At 53.2% G+C, this 16,688-nt stretch overlaps 1 protein-coding gene across 2 annotated transcripts in view; it reads left to right on the plus strand.

Moving 5' to 3' along the window:
• The window catches only part of BCAS4 (breast carcinoma amplified sequence 4), a 53,825-nt gene that overhangs the window by 18,266 nt on the left and 18,871 nt on the right, over positions 1 to 16,688 (plus strand). Inside the window, exons 3-4 of one of the 2 annotated variants that reach the window (XM_080685110.1) lie at positions 4,151 to 4,252; positions 10,463 to 10,603. In XM_080685110.1, the coding sequence (XP_080541236.1) occupies positions 4,151 to 4,252; positions 10,463 to 10,603 (243 nt within the window). The remainder of the gene's footprint in view (positions 1 to 4,150; positions 4,253 to 10,462; positions 10,604 to 16,688) is intronic. The other variant, XM_080685111.1, reaches the window with a different exon arrangement.

The raw sequence follows: 16,688 nt of genomic DNA on the forward strand, positions 1-16,688 counted from the left end.
TCACTTAGCATAATGCTCTCCAGTTCCATCCATGCTGCTGCAAATGGTAAGAACGCCTTCTTTTTTACAGCAGCAGCACAGTATTCCACTGTGTAGATGTACCACAGTTTTTTAATCCACTCATCTGCTGATGGGCACTTAGGCTGTTTCCAAATCTTAGCTATGGTGAATTGTGCTGCTATGAACATAGGGGTGCATATATCCTTTCTAATTGGTGTTTCTAGTTTCTTGGGATATATTGAAGCTGCTGTCTCTTAAGAGAAGCTGTACATCCAGACTTCACTGCTGCAGTATTCTTTAAGGTCGTATTTATGTGCTTTGCTGTGGAATAGTTTTGGATTTACAGGAAAGTTGCCGCGGTAGTACAGAGTTCCCATATCCCCTCACCCAGTGCCTGCTCTGCTCACATCCGACATCGCCATGCACCTCTGCTGAAACTATAAAACCCACACCAGGCCGATGCTGCTCACTCCACTCCACACCTCATTTCTGTCTCACCCGTTTCCCACTCGGGCCTCGCTCCCGTACCAGGCCCGTCGTGGAGACCACACTGCCTTCGGTGGCCCGTCCCTTTGGCCTCCGCAGTCTCCGAGTTCCTTTCCTTGCTTGCTGTGACTTTGCAGTTCGAGGAATACTTATCAGGTATTTTGTAGACCAAGCATGTCAAACTCAAAGGCTAACATGGCCAAATAAACAAGGTTTAAGTGTATGTGGGCCGCAAAAGAACCCAAAAGCTTCAATTTTCATAGAAACGTAGGTTTATTTCGATAGAAACATGCTGAATACAAAGGGCTGAAATAAATGAGTAATCATTAACATAAAATAATAGAACATTTTAATAAAAATTAATATTTTTTCTTGAGCATTAATTTACCAGAAACTGAATATCTGCACAGATTAATAAGCGTAACACAAATAAACTTATTTTTCTTGTTCTCCAAAAGCGACAGATTTCCTGTGTGCACACCAAACAAGTCAGTCCAAGACTAATGATGTGGCAGTCGGCTGCTAAAACATTTGCTGCTGGTATTAGTGGAGAGAAATGGTGCGTCTGCGCGTAAGGGAAACGAATGCAACACAATTATAGTAATCAGACATTAGCGAACGTTGTAGTTCGTTATGAATAATTATGTATAACAGGATATTATAAAAATTAAGTTACGAAATTTTTAGTAAAACGTTTCTTACATACAGTTACATTGGCTGGGCCGCAGAAATATTCGTTGTGGGCTGCATGTGGCCCGCGGGCTGTGCGTTTGACATGCTTATTGTAGGTGGTCCCTCCGTTTGGGTTTGTCTGCTGTTTCTCTTGTGGTTGGGGGTTATGGGTTTCTGGTGAGAACACCGCCGAGTGAGGCGCTTCTCATCACATCATCTCAGGGCAAGTGGCACCCACAGGACGTCACTGGGGTTAGTCCTGGTCAGGTTTCTCCACCGCAACATCCCCACGTTCCCTCATCATTTGCGCCCGTCAGACTCGTGTGCATCCATTTGACACGTTGGGTTCTAGTCCAGTTTACGCTGTTGACTGTTGTGCACGTTGCTCCAGCTTCAGCGACTTAGCTCTGCTGGGTCGGCTCCGTGTACCTTTGACACGTTGCCATCCCTCAGTTCTAAACACTCCCCTCCTTCCTGGCCCCGCGAGATGCTCCAGGCCCGTGGTCGGCAAACTGCGGCTCGCGAGCCACAAGTGGCTCTTAGGCCCCTTGAGTGTGGCTCTTCCACAAAATACCACGGCCTGGGTGAGTCTATTTTGAAGAAGTGGCGTTAGAAGAAGTTTAAGTTTAAAAAATTTGGCTCTCAAAAGAAATTTCAATCGTTGTACTGTGATATTTGGCTCTGTTGACTAATGAGTTTGCCGACCACTGCTCCAGGCTAATCCACTTTCCCCGCCCCAGCCCTGGGACCGGCCGTTTCTCCTGGAGCCCCATTTGAATTTTAAAGTTGGAAATTAAGTCAAATTTAAAAACGAAAACACTTTGTGAGCTGAGTCAGGTGCCACATTTAGACATGGAAGATCTCGTTTAATGCCCAGAACATTCTTTTAAGAGAAGTACCCGTAAGCTCCCCGTTTTACAGGTGGATAAACTGAGGCCAGCAGCCTGAGCCAGACCCACCCTCTCAGGACGCTCTTCAGCCTCATGGGGTCAGAGCTGGGGAGGGACTTACCACCGGACAGTGGGCTTGGCGCTAGCTGCCCAGGGGGATGGCAGGGCTGTGCCAGAGCAGCGGGCCCGGGACAGGAGTGTGGTTTGGACATGCCGGGCCATGGGATGGCTTCCGGGAACCCGGGCATCCTGAGGTGGTGGGAACAGACTTCCAGGAGAACCACAGAGGTCTCATGTCGTTAGGCAGAAAGAGGAGGAAACACAGGTACAGTTTTTAAAAACAGGCTTAAAATTAAAATTTTGTCCTGCGTTACTTATCTGTTGCTGCCTAACAATGATGCCACACTTAGTGACCGCAGCCATTCTTTCCTACGTGGCAGCGGGTCTGGTCAGGGTCTGGGTGCAGCCCAGCGGGGCCCTGCGGCTCAGTCTCAGGCTGCAGTCACGGCCTAGGCCAGGGCCACGGTCATCTCCGGGCTCAAGTGGGGCAGGACTGCGTCCAGGCAAAGCCAGTGGTTCTGGGCAGGGCTCAGCTCCTCACTGGCGGTTGGCCGGAGGCCCTCAGTTCCTAGCCACGTGGGCCTCTCCAGCATGGCAACTTGCTTCCTCAGAGCTAGCAACCGAGAGGGCAAGTGAGAAAGAAGAGGGGGGAGAGATCACGGGTGAACAAGCCACAACAGAGAGACGGCCAGCAAGGAGGAGGGACAGTCTTGTGTGAAGGAGGCTCCGGAGTGACATCTCTCCTTTTGGCCGACTCCTCTTCATGAGCAGTGCCTCCCTAGGCCCAGCCCACGACCAGGGGAGGGGATCACCCAGGGCATGAATAGCAGGAGGCGGGGTCACTGAAGACTTTAGACAGCTGCCTGCACTGCCATGCAAACACTCTGCTAAGCCAGCGTAGTCGCTTCCCCGTTAAGCAAAGGAGGGCTGAGAGGGCAGTGGCTTGCCCAGGGTCACACAGCTCCTGGTGGAGAGAGCTAGATTCAGACTCCACTCTGAGTCCCAAGTCCGGCTCCTGTGTGCCCGCCGGTGTTTCTCTGACTGTCCCTGGGCCCCCACTCCAGCTTAGCCTTGGAGTCTGGCTGAAAGCAGATTGCCAGCCAACCCCAGACAAACCAGTCCAGACTCGGAGGGGCCGGGAACCAGCACTGGCTGGCTTCCCGCGGGGAATTCGGACGCTCCCTGGCACCTGAGAGCGGTGTGGTACTGCCCCTCTGCACGGCAAGGACATGATACCATGGAAATGGATTCCCTCTCACACCGAGGGCTGGGCTTGATGCGTTCGGTTCCGAAGGAAAACGGAGGCTTACGTTTCAGGGATGCAGGGAAGGTGGTGGCTTCATAAAATTTAGTCACTTTTGGGGTCCTTCCAAGCCAAAGAAATTGAACATTATTGAGATGCATGGGAAATGCCCAGTGTCTGCATGTGGGAAGCTCCCTGATAAGTTGTGTTTTTCGTTAACATGGTTGATGTTAATGATTAACTCATTAGTATTATTAATTCCAGGGCAGTGAAAGTGTGCCTCACCTCAAATTCAGTTAAGGGATTTGGATTCTTTCCCTTAGCTCCTTTAGTTCTTTAGAAAAGGAAGACCTGGCCAGGTAATCCGATGGTTAGAGCTCAATTTTGTAGGTTCAGTCTCCGATCAGGGCACACACAAGAAGCAACCAATGAATGAATAAATAAGTGGAACAACAAACCGATGTTTCTCTCTCTGTCAAATCAATCGTTCAATAAATTGATTAAATTAAAAAGAAAAGGAAGATACTTTGTTTGGGATTGGTGTTGTTGGTTATTTGGGGGGGACGACAATTAATTTTCAGTTCAGTACATAACACCTGGGCGGGCCTGGGTCCCGAGAAGCAGTGGTGTGGGTCCCCGACTGGGACTCTGGGTTGATCCTGGGCCTGCCCCAAGGCAGGATGCCACTCAGTGTCTTGGCCATCAGTGAGGTCTCTGCTGTCCTTGGCTGATCCCAGAGGCAGGCGGGAGGCTGTGGTGATGGGACAGAGGGCCTCATGAGCTGTTTTGATCCTTGCAGATCAGGAACGACACTTCGCAGATCTTGGAAGAAAACATCCCTCTCCTTAAGGCCAAGGTGATGGAAATGCATGGCATCTACACCAGAGTGGACCAGCTGGAGGTGTGTCCAGAAAAATGAGTTTTCTTTGTGAGATCCGTGGACTTGTTCTGGCTCTTTCGTCTTGTCTTCCAAGATACTGATCTGACCTTGAGGCTGTCAGGCATCGGACCTAGTGCAGAGGGTTGGGCCTCCACTCACATGACATTTAAAAAATATGACAAATATGAATTTATATAAAGTATCCTATTTTAAAAATTGGGTACTTTATATAAAATCTGAATGTTAAGCTGCTTTTGGAAATTCAGAAGCTTTGATAACCCTGGGCCCACATTTCTTTAAATACTTTATTTATTGTTCAAGGTGTAAATATATGAAATGCACCCATCTAAGTATACAATTCAATTAATTTTTACTGAAACTCACATGGGACCCAAATTTGAGAAATGGGACATTTCCAAGCCCTGGGCTGAATTGTAGAGCTGATTGGTGGCAGCTGCCCTTCAGCTAAGGCATGTGCTCGCTAATTCACCGCAGTCCCCACCATGCCCTATTGCCTCACTGCTGCCTTCTCTCCCCCATCTGTGACTGTGTGGGCTGAGCTGCACGGCATCTCATTTTCCTCCTTGCTGCGCTGCAGAGTTGGTGCCCTCCTGTCCCACCTCCCAGAGGAGGAGCCTAAGCTCCGAGATGTCAGTCACTTACCCAGGGTCACACAGCTAATTCCACGAAGCTGGACTCAACTTCTGTCCACTGGGGCCCAAGCTCTTAACTGAACTGCAGCCTCAGCACGGGATCTTGGCTCCTTGCACAGAGAAGGACTGGGAGGCTGGGAGGAGCTTGCAGTGTAATAGTGGTCACCTGGACAGAGGGATGTGGCTCCTTGGAGCTGCAGAGGAAGGGAGCCTGGCAGGCAGCTCTGAGTTAGCAGAGAATTAACATTCTTGTCAGCAGAGAATGAGGCAGGAATATAATTAAAACGTTGCCCTTGGAATAGCTGATTCATTTGAATTTTATTCCACACGTTGGGAAGAGGAAAAAGAAACATGAAGATTTGCAGCCCTGGTTCTTGCCTTGCGTGGGTCGGCCCAGCTCTCCAGCCCGATGCTTTCCTTAGCATTCGGTTCACTAACATCTATTGCGGGCCTACTATGCGCCACCCGTAGTGAGAAAGATAGATACAGTCCACAGCCATATTCTAGCAGGAGAGACTTGACGACAAAGTATTACCTTAGCAGTTTCCTATTGCCACCGTCACAAATTACCTCACATTAGTGGCTTAAAGCATGGATTTATTATCTTATCGCTCCTGAGGGCAGAAGTCCAAAATGTGTTCACAGGCTGAAGTTGAGGTATCAGCGGGTTTCTTTGGGAGGCTCTGGGGGAGAACCACCCCTTTGCCTTTTCCAACTTCTAGAAGCCGCTTGCATTTCTCAGCTCATGACTCCTTCCTCCGTGTTCAGAGCCCACAGCCTAGCATCTCCCAGTCTCTCTCCTACTCGGACCCTCCTCGCCCCTCTCCTGAGGACCCTGTGATTACATGGGGCCTCCTGGATAAGCCTGAGCCATTGCCGCCTTTCAAGATCCTTAGTCACATCTGCAAAGGTCCTTTCGCCGAGTAAGGAAACAGATGCCCCAGTTCCAGGGATGAGAACGTGGACATCTTTGGGGTGATTATTCTCCTGGCCACCATCAGCCCAGGTGACTTAGAGTGAGGCAAGTGCTGGGAGGGCAGGCGACGAGGGGAGGAACCCATCGGCCCCTGGAGGGTGAGTGGAGGGAGCAGTGTCGGGGGAGGTGTGGGCAGGGGCACAGCCGAGATAGAAGCTCTGAGGCAGGAAGGAGATGGGCACCAGAGGGTCAGGCTGTCCAGGTCACTGGCCAGGACCAGAGCAGGGCTGGGAAATGGGAAGCAGGAGCCCCGTTGTCTGGTCCTTGCAATCCAAGGTCAGGATTTGGCCTTTATCCTGAGGAACAGGAAGCCACTGAAAAGACAGCATGGCCTAGTGGTTAGGAGTGCAAGCTCTAGACAGCACAGCCTCGGTGCTATCAGTACTCTGGGCCTGAAATCCTGTGCGGCAGGGCCATCCTGTGGGCATCATAGGGCTCAACAGCATCCTCGGCCTCCACCTCCAAGATGCCCCTGCCCCCCAACTTCATTATGACAGCCAAAATGTCTCCAGACGTTGCGAATGGCTCCTGGTGGGAACCTCTGCTCGAGCGTCCTGCTGCCCGAGTTCAGTCCCGAAGCTACCTCTTCCCAGTGTGGACCCCAGCAAATTCTGCGCCTCCATTTCCCTGTGAAATGGGCAACAGTAGTGAGGTTCTTGAACCCAAAGCGTATCGATCTTTACTCGACAAAGATTTGTAGAATGCTGACTGTGGGCTACACTGAGGTGGGTGCTGGGAACGTGGCTGGGGCGAGGCTCCCGGTCCCCTGCTAGTGGCTGTGGGGTGCTGGGTGAGGAGGTGGCTGGGGGGTGCCTGCCAGACCTAGAGCAGACAGCTGCCCAGGGCTGTGACCTCCACGCTGAGGCCTGAAAGGTGGAGGAGTGAGCCTGGGAAGGGAGCACCGGAGGCTGGAAGGAGAAAGGCCTCTCGGGCAGTTGTGGGTAGGTGTAGAGCTCACGATCAAGGGTGAGGCTGGGGCGGTGGGCCCGCTGGCCAGGGAGAGCCCAGACATGGCTTTCGGACCCTGTGTTGAGGATGCCAGGATTTGTCAGAGGGATTATAGTTACTATACTTTGTTTTCTCTCTGACAAAGCCCAAAATAATTTTTTAAAGTGTTCCATTCAGGGGTTCTTAGTATATTTACAAGGTTGTACAAGTATCACCACTATCTAATTCAGGGGTCCTCAAACTTTTTAAACAGGGGGCCAGTTCACTGTCCCTCAGACCGTTGGAGGGCCGGACTATAGTTTAAAAAAAAAACTATGAACAAATTCCTATGTGCACTGCGGGCCCGGGACGAGTCGGCTGCTAAGCAGGACAGGCAGCGGCACCGGGCGGGTCGGATAAATGTCCTTGGCGGGCCGCATGTGGCCCGCGGGCTGTAGTTTGAGGACGCCTGATAATTCCAGAACATTTTATCGTCCCTAAAGGAAACTCCATATCCGTTAGCAGTCATTCCCCAGCCCCAGCCCTTGGCAGCTGCTCATCTACTTCTTGAATCTATGGATTGGCCTGTTCTGACGTTTCATAGTAATGGAATCATACAACCAACATGTGGCCTAGAGTGTCTGGCTCCTTTCATATAGCATGTTTTCAAGGTTCATTCATGTTGTAGTATGTGTCAGAACTTCATCTGAATAATATTCCATCATATGGATATACCACAGTTTGCTTATCTTTCATCAATTGATGGGTACTTGGTTTGTTTCCACCTTTGAGCAATTATGAATAACTAGAGGCCTGGTGCACACTCTGCTTGTGGGGAGCGAGCCTAAGCCACAGTTGGACATCCTTAGTGCTGCCACGGAGGCGGGAGAGGCTCCCGCCACTGCCGCTGTGCTTGCCAGCTGCCAGCCCGGCTTGTGGCTGAGCGGCGCCCCCACCCCACCCCACGTGAGAGCGCACTGACCACCAGGGGGCAGCTCCTGGATTGAGCGTCTGCCCCCTGGTGGTCAGTGTGCATCATAGCGATCGGTCATTCTGCTGTTCAGTCAATTTGCATATTACCCTTTTATTATATAGGATGCTGTCTAAATTTTATGTGGATGTTTTCATTTCTCCTGGGTAAATACCTAGGAGTAGAATTGCTGGATCATACAGTAACTCATTTTAGGAACTGCCTAACTATTTTCCAACGTGACCACAGCATTTTGCACTCACACCAGCATTTGTTATAAGTTTAGATAGCGGTTGAAAACTCAGAGGCCAATGGGATTCAGGACCGTGCTGAGCCGGCCAACCTCAAGGCCCCCTTTGCTGTTATTTCCAACAGCTGGTGCTGAAAAGCAACTGTCCCCTTCAGTGGATATGATTCTCCAGGCTTGCCACAGTCCCCACTCTCCCCTAGAGCCTCCCCACCATTGGGGCTGATGGCATTTGCCTTGTATCACCCCCTGCCTTCCTGGGCTGTTGCTTTCCTTAGAGGAGAGAGATATTTCTCTGTAAATGGGTCTCTGTCAAAAGGAGAGAAAACTAAGCTAGTCAGAAAGGGTCATGGATTTCGAGGCCAATGGGAGAATATGTACTTCCCATGATGTGGTGTGTGACATCAGAACAACACAACTTAGGCCCCTGTGAGAACCTGACATTGTACCGGGGTAGATGGATTCCACAGCCTGACTCAGCTCTGCCTTTTGGATAACTCTCTTTCCTCTTTCGTCCCCTGCAAGTTGGGGATGTGCTATTTGTCCCTCACAGAGTCCTCATTGGGCCAGCACCTGGCACATTCAGGGGCTCAGGACAAGCTGTCAGGTGGTCACTGCCCGCAGGCTGGGAGAGGGGAAGGATGCTTGCCACTCAGCCAGCCTGCCATGGCCATGGCCATGAGCCCTGGGGCTTCCAGGGAGCCCAAGACCACCCTGCTCTCAGATCCGTGTGACCCACGGGGTGGATGGAGCGTGGGAACTGGGCCCTTTCTCAGTTTTAATAGTAAAACTAACATTTACTGAGCACTTTCTATGAGCCAGGGACTCAGTGCTTTACGCGTAAGAACTTGCTTTAACCTCACAGCAGCCCCAGGAGGAAGGTCCTGTTGTTCGTCCCATTTTATAGAGGAAGCAGCTGAGGGACAGAGAGGTGAAGTGGTTTGCCTAAGGTCACACAGCTAGGAAGTGGTGGAGCTGGTATTGCAAAAGTCTGTGCTCCTGACTGCTCCTCAGTGCTGAATGTTGGCACTTTCTGGGCAGGGACCTGCTCTGAAGCTGGGGCCTTTGCCAGAAGTGTTCAAATGCATTAAACTCAAATATGTTTTAAAACAATAAGGCTTTCTCTCCCCTTCCTTCCTTCCTTCCTTCCTTCCTTCCTTCCTTCCTTCCTTCCCTCCATCCTTCTTTTTCCTCCCCTCCCTCCTGATAATAAAAGTAATGCATTTTAATTGTGTAGAGAAATATATAGAAGTAGCCCATACTCCATAACCCAGCCACCAGGGTGGCTACGATTGGCTGCCACCCTCTTTCTGTCCCCCAACCCTCTCTGTGTGGATGCATGGGTGTCTGCCCCAGTTGGCTGCAGGCTGGGGTGGCCCCAGTTTGGCCTCTCCCTGGCCCTGCTGGGCTGGGCTGCCCTCGCTGGCAGGCATTTGGGAGGCGGGTCAGACCTCGTGAGCGCGCATTCCTCAGCGTGGCCTCACTCCCCACCAGACTGGTATTAGCGCAGGGAGCGTGAAATTGGAATCGGCTGGAAGGACCACAGGACTTTCTTCTATTTCACAACCAGATGTGCTGGCCCAGGGAGGCCTCCAAGCTTGAGGGCCAGAGCCCTGGTCCTGCCCATGGCCCCTTGTCTCACACACACACACACACACACACACACACATACACACATACACACACACACACACCCCGATGTGGCTTATTCGGCCTTTCAGCTCTGCCCCTGCCAGAACCCCAGGGAGCAGCACATCTTGGGCTCATCCAGTGTCTTTTTGCTGAGGATGCATGGGTTCGTTCACTCACGCAGGTGCGCACTCATTCACGCATGCCTCATTCATGCCCTTACCGTCCAGCTGAGCCCCTCTAGCTGACCAGGCTCTGGTCTTGGCCTGTGGACAGCACTGACCCAGCACGTGCTCTTTCAGACAAGAAAACGGTTCAGAGGGCGAGGGGGGCTCCGGAGACAGGGGCTCCACAGTGACTCGGGGGCTGTGTTAGAGCTGGTGGTCAGGAAGGCTGATCCAGGGCCAGAAAGATGAGCAGCAGTCCCCCCATCAGGAACAGAGAGAGGGCGCTGTGGCATGAGAGAGCTGGTGCACAGGCCCTGTGGAGAGTGAGGCCTGCCTGGAGAGAGCGGTGTGACTTCGGGCAGGTGACCCAGCCGCTCTGAGCCCTGGTTTCCCTTCTCTGTAAAACAGGCTAAAAATAGGGTCCCGATGGGGAGAACATGGGAGGACAGGCGGGGGCCCGGGCAGGCCTGGTTAGGGATGGGAGCTGCTGCTGCTATTGTCAGGGCCCCGGGAGATGACCTCCCAGCTAAGGCCTCACCTCTCCAGGAGCCCGCTGTGGCAGTGACGGGGTCGGGCCTCCGCTGGCCGCTGGCCGGGGGATGCAGCCAGGACTGCCCCAGCCGGGGGCAGATGTGGCATCCCCGCTCTCTCCTCCCCGCCAGGCCTTCGTCAAGATGGTGGGACGCCACATCTCCTTCCTGGAAGACCATGTGCTCCGGGCCGAGCGGCGCCACGGAGCCTTCTCACAGGCCCTGCGGAGGTGGGGGTGGCTCGGCTCCAGAGGGCTCCCCGCCTTCAGGAACGTGAGTATCTCCCTTCCCCCTCCCCCTCCAAGACCCTAGAGTGGGAGGGGGCTCAGGAAACGGGAGGTCAAAGGGCATGTCTCATTTCTGCAGACAGGAAACGGTGTCTGGCTGGCCCGGGAAGGGCTGGCCCAGGTGGCTGGGTGTCTCGGTCCCTCCCGCAGGTCCCTCTTCTTGCTCTGAGTTTTGAGCTTCATGTGACCGCTTGCTTATTCATCCACCGTTTATTGAGCGCCTGCTGTTTGCTGAGCATGGTGGTCCATCTGGGATTACATCGCGAGCAGAAACAGACCCTGCCCCCCTGTCCTGTCCTAACAGCCTGAGGACATGCTCATAGACCCTGAATCCAGGTGGGGTCCTCCTTCCAAGGCACGAGCTGGCCTCCAGCAGACCCCAGGGGCTGGGGCCAGGGAGGTGTCCAGCCTGATTGTGGCCTTTGCGACTTCTAAAGGCCTCTCCTTCCCGTCTCTGCTTCTTGGGATCCTCCCAATGGCCGGTAAGGATCATGTGTCCCTTTTACTGATGGGAAAACGGACGTCAAACTCTTCCTGCCATTGAGACCTTGGCTGTTTAAAATCCCTCTGTCTTTTCAGCTTGTCACGTGCTGACTCCCCAGTCCAGGGGACACTGGGCAAGTCCGAAGACATTTGGGTTGTCAGCTGGAGATGAGGGTTCTATTGGCATCTAATGGCTAGAAACCAGGGTTGCTATTAAACACCCTATAAAGCCCCCACAACAGGGAATTGTCTAGCTCTAAATGTCAGTAATGCGAGTGTGGGAAACCCTGCCCTGGGCTGGATTTGCTCATAATAATGGCTTATGTTAGGTCTGTTCTAAGTGTTTTTTTAAAAAAAATTTTTTTTTTTTGTTTAATTTCAGAGAGGAAAGGAGAGGGAGAGAGAGAGAAAAAAACATCAATGGTGAGAGAGAATAATTGATCTGCTGCCCCCTGCATGTCCCCCATTGGGGACCGAGGCTACAACCCAGGCATGTGCCCTGACCGGGAATCAATCCCTTGACCTCCTGGTTCATGGGTCGACGCTCAGCCACTGAGCCACACCATCCAGGCTGTTCTAAGTGTTTTACCTGCTGTTTTATATGGCATCTAATTCTCACACCAGTCTTTGGAAGAAGATACTTTTATCATCACCCCCATTTTATAGACGGGGAGACTGAGGCTCAGGGAAGTGAAGGGAATTGCCCGAGGCCCACAGCCTGGTGTGACAAGGCTGGATTGGAGCCCTGGCTGAGATGTCTCTGGGTCTTGCCCTTCTCAGGAACGGTGTCTACCCAGCCAGCCGCCCTGTCCTGCCCCCGGTGGGGTCTCTCGCTGTTCTTTGAGGTCTGTCTGTGGGTCCCCGCTCTGTTCCTCCATTCCTCTGTGCCTCCTGCTTGCCCCCACGTCTCCAGGTTGTGTTATCTCTGATCGTTGTGCGCATTCGGTATTAACATTACCCCCATTTCATAGATGAGGAAACAGAAGTTTGGAAAGTTTTGGGTGTTGTCTTGTAGTCCATGGACCGAATTTGGCCCCTCATTTCGTTTGGCCCGGCAGTGTTACCTAAGCAGCATATCTCAGGATGCCTGACTAGGCATTCACTCGCTAGTCCCTGCGCGGATCCCACTGCCCCACCTTTTCTTACACTTGCCCGAAGCATGTGCTGTTCACCCAAGAAAGCTGAGATGTCGGTCACACAGTGCCTGCCTCCAGATGAATGACTTGTCCAAGGCCAGTAACAGCTAGACAGATCTTATGGTTTAGAAACTACTATTAATCCTTCAAAGCCCAAGCTAATGCCACCTCTTCCAGGAAGCCCTTTGGGATTTCCCCATCTCCAGACAAATGCAATCGTTTTGCCTTCCAATGACAATGAAATCAGAAGCTGCTGCTTCGTCCTCCTGTTCGTGGAGTTATGGTAGCTCTTCCTAGGTGACTAGCAGCACCCTAGTCACACCGTGCTCTGCCCAGCGATGGCTCCAGAAGCACCTCGGGTGAGGAACATCGGAGGACTTGGCTGCCATGGCCTGCTGGGCCCTTGCCCCCCTACACTTTGCAGTCTTCTCTGTAATCCGCACAATTGTCCCCCTGTGGTTGGCACTAGTGTCCCCGTTTAGAGGCAGAGACCAAGGCCTGAAGAGGGAGAGACACGTGTTTGAGGTCAGTGCTGGGGTTGGAACTCAGGCCTGTGAGGCCCCGAAACTGGGGGTTCCCCGCCCACTCCTGCAGCAGGATCCCACCGGGGTGTGGCTGGGCGTGCCGGGACCTGCACCTTCTCATCTCTGCCAGACTCGGGGCCCCCAGGCCTACCTGCGGTGACTTGTTCCAGGAAACTTGTGGCAGCCCAGGTGTGGTGAGTCATTCTGCACCCCCACCATGTTGGTCTTGGCCCCAGGAGGGCTTTGTCTAAAGCAGGCAGTGCAGGTGAGCGCGCGCGCTCGCGCACACACACACACACACACACACACACACACACACACAACACACACACACACACACACACACACACACACACACACACAGGCCTGAGGTGTCTAGGGCTGCACCTGCCTCCAGGGTGTGAGCTGAGGGCCTTACCCTGTGAGGTAGCTCTGGTCATTGTCTCTGTTTCATAGATGGGGAAATTGCTAGCTCACCCGGAGTGGTGGAGCTGGGATTCGAACCTGTGAGGCCTGGACCCACGCCGGTGCTCTGCACTGCTTGGCTCTGCCAGTCTTTCTGCTCCGACCACCACAACAGCTGTCTGCGGTTGGGGTCCTGGAAGACTGCCCAGATGATTCTCCATTTCTTCCATCTGGGTTTCCCCTAAGCCAGGATTTCACGCTGTCCCAGTCCTCTCCTCTCAGTGCCTGCGCGGGGTGGACACTGCCCTTCCTCGACCAGAGAGGCCACACCAGCCCCTCCCCCTGAAGGAGAGAGAGAGCTGCTCCTTACAGCCCACTCCATCTCCTGCCCCACCCCCACCCTCTGAGGGTCCCATAGAGTGGAGGCTGTGGTGGGACAGGGCTCTTGGGACTAGCCTGGGGCCATGGGATGCTGGCGAGGGGTCCTGTCCCCGTGGGGTGAGCCACCCATCGCTGTCCCCATGGCCTTCACGGAGTCGGGGGAGGAGTGGGGACCCCCTCGTGGGGCCCAGTAAGGAGAGGCCTTTTCGGGGAGATGGGGAGAAAGCTGGTCCTTGCTTTTTCTTTTTTTAAAAATATATTTTATTATTTTTTACAGAGAGGAAGGGAGAGGGATAGTTAGAAACATCAAGCAGCTGCCTCCTGCACACCTCCTACTGGGGATGTGCCCGCAACCAAGGTATATGCCCTTGACCGGAATCGAACCTGGGACCTTTCAGTCTGCAGGCCAACGCTCTATCCACTAAGCCAAACCGGTTAGGGCAGTCCTTGCTTTTTCTGTCTAGCCCCACCTCCTCTTCTCCCTCCTTCCTCCCTCTCTCTCCTCCCTCACTCTGCAGAGAGGGTGCAGGCAGCAGTCCCCCCACATGCAGCCCCAGCACCAGGGACCTGTGGGACAGTGCTGGCTGTAGCCTGGGCTGGCCCCAGGATGCCATGGAGGTGAGGCCTGGGAATGTGGGTATACCACCCCCTACTGAGCTCCCCCCAAGCCCAGGCCTTGTACCTCTAGTTGAGCTGCCTGAGAGGTGTGCCATCAGTCCACAGACCTGCCTGGTGCCCTGGGCTCGGCGTCCAGGTCAGAAATGTGTGTTTCCATGCACAATGCATGTGTTTCCATGCTACAGTGTATGTTTCCATGTACAATGTATGTTTCCATGCTGCACTGTATGTGTTTCCATCTACACTGTATGTGTTTCCATGTTGTACTGTATGTGTTTCCATGCTACCCTGTATGTGTTTCCATGCTGCCCTGTATGTGTTTCCATGCTGCACTGTATGTGTTTCCATGATATGTTTTCATGGTACAAAGGTCCATATTTTCATGCTACACTACGGAAAGGAAAAGTTTTTATTAGGCTTTTGCATTGATCCTTATATTGTTCCAAGATTTTAACTAAGAATCGTACCTCTCCTTCACGGTGGCATGTTTTAGCTGTGTGGCCATGGGCAGGAGGCGGGGCCACTGTAACCCTCAGGTAGCTTAACTGTCAGTTAGCCGATGTGAGCATGATTGTACGCTCGCTGGAAAAAGGGTTTGGATTTGATGCAAAGTGACGGGGCCTCCACAAGAGCCCCAGGAATAAAAAGGAAGAGAAAGACTCCAAAAGTCTCCGAAGGAGGGTTCTGAGCATTGGCGGGTCTGGAAGGCCAGCTCTGCTTGTGCAGGACAGACTGCCGTGAGCAGGGGTCCTGGTTGTGGTGACACAGTCAGCCCTGCAGGCCAGGCACCGTTCTCAACTCAACACCCACAGGGCAGGGGCTGTTTATCTCCCCATTTTACAGGTGAGCAAACTAAGACCAGAGAGGTTACCCCAGGTCACACAGCTGGGCATGAGCATATGAACCCACGTTCTCAACTGTGTCCCAGACTGCCTGGGAGAGCTCCGCCCTTGAAGCTGCGTCTAGTGGGTGAATACAGACAGTGACCAAATGCTGAGCAAATTCAGTAGCTAGTCATTTCTAAAGGGCCCTGGCTTGCTCTGAGGGGGGTCAGGGATGGCCTTGGCGGAAGGGCCATGCCAGCTGAGCCCTGGATAAAGAGTAAGAGATGGCCTGAGGTCAGAAGAAAGGGTGCTCCCAGCAGAGGGAACCGCAGCGCAGAGGCTGTGAGGTGGGGCCAGCAGGCGCTTTAGGAGAGGCAGGAAGCCAGGGTGGGTTGGCCGCGTGAGCAGGGGAGAGTGCAGGGAGACGAGGTCAGGGCCTCGGGCCACACACAGGAATTTAAGACTATTCTAAGGGCAATGGGGAGCCATGGAAGAGTTCATAGGAGGGGGTGACTTGGTCATATTTGCTTCACGTGAAAATTTCCCGGCCTGGTTCTCTGCCCTGAGCAAAGGCTGACATTCAGGGTGGGGATGTCTTGTGGAGACTTGAACAGGGGCGCTGGGGCCCCGGGTTTCAGGGCTCAGTCGTCAGGAAACATCCTTTGCCCTGAGCCCACTGCCATCCTCACATCACAGGGCCTCTTCCTGTCCAATCGGAAGAGAGAAAAGAGCCTCCAGGTGAGGGGCCCAGGTCTCCTGGCCGAGTGGCTGGGTCCCTGAGACTCTGGCTGTCATTCCATCTGGAGGTCGTTTGCAGAAGTGACCATGTGAGATGGAGCTGTAGTCATGTGGACCACAGGCCTCAAAAGGGCTGGGGAGATCATGTCAGGTGTCGCTGTGTCCCCTGGGCCCAGGCCCGGGCTGGCCTGCTGGCCACCATGAGTGTACTGCTAACTGCGTGCTTGGGCCTCTCCTGGGCGCATGTGCCCTGGGACACAGAATAGCCTCGATAATTTGTTGTAAACCACTGTTTGTTTTCTGCCGAGCCAAAACATCCTGTTCTCGAGGTGTCATTTTGATTAATTTTCCAATGGATAAGAGTGTGGTGTTTTCCAAGGAGGCTGTCTGGCTAATAGCAAAATCACTTGCGGCCAGGTCCTGACACCCACACAGAGCCAGTCTGACCGGGCATTGTGGCCTGGCCTGGACTTGGGCCTGCCTAGCCCACCTGTTCCCCCCACAAATACCAGCAGGGCAATCTGATAACGAAAATGAGTTGTCTGCCAGGTGTGACAGTCAGGAGTGGTGGGGACTGTGGTGAATTGCAGAGCCCAGGCCTCACCCAGAAGGGTGGACATGCCTTGCAGAAATGGGGGCATAGCCAGATTTCCCTATTTGGGGGGAAAAGCTGTGCGCCTGTTTTCTTTCCCCTAAGTGTTAAACACTGTAGGTCAAATCTGTTGCACATGTGTGTCACACCCAGCACACTCCCCAGCTCTGGATTTTAGGATGATGGTCTGTACCCCGCAGGCCCCACCCCTTCAAAGGCGTTTGACCAGGGAGAGTGGAGAGCTAGGCCCTTCACTTCTTTGCACTAGCCCCAGCAGGAGCCTGTAGCTTTCAGCAGCAGCAGGACTAGCAGCCCACAGTTTTATTAAGCATCTACTAGTGCCCCAACTGTTGTAGTTTTATATTGAGCA

This window comes from Plecotus auritus (genome assembly GCF_963455305.1).
Source record: "Plecotus auritus genome assembly, chromosome: 8".
NCBI classification, from domain to species: Eukaryota; Metazoa; Chordata; class Mammalia; order Chiroptera; family Vespertilionidae; genus Plecotus; species Plecotus auritus.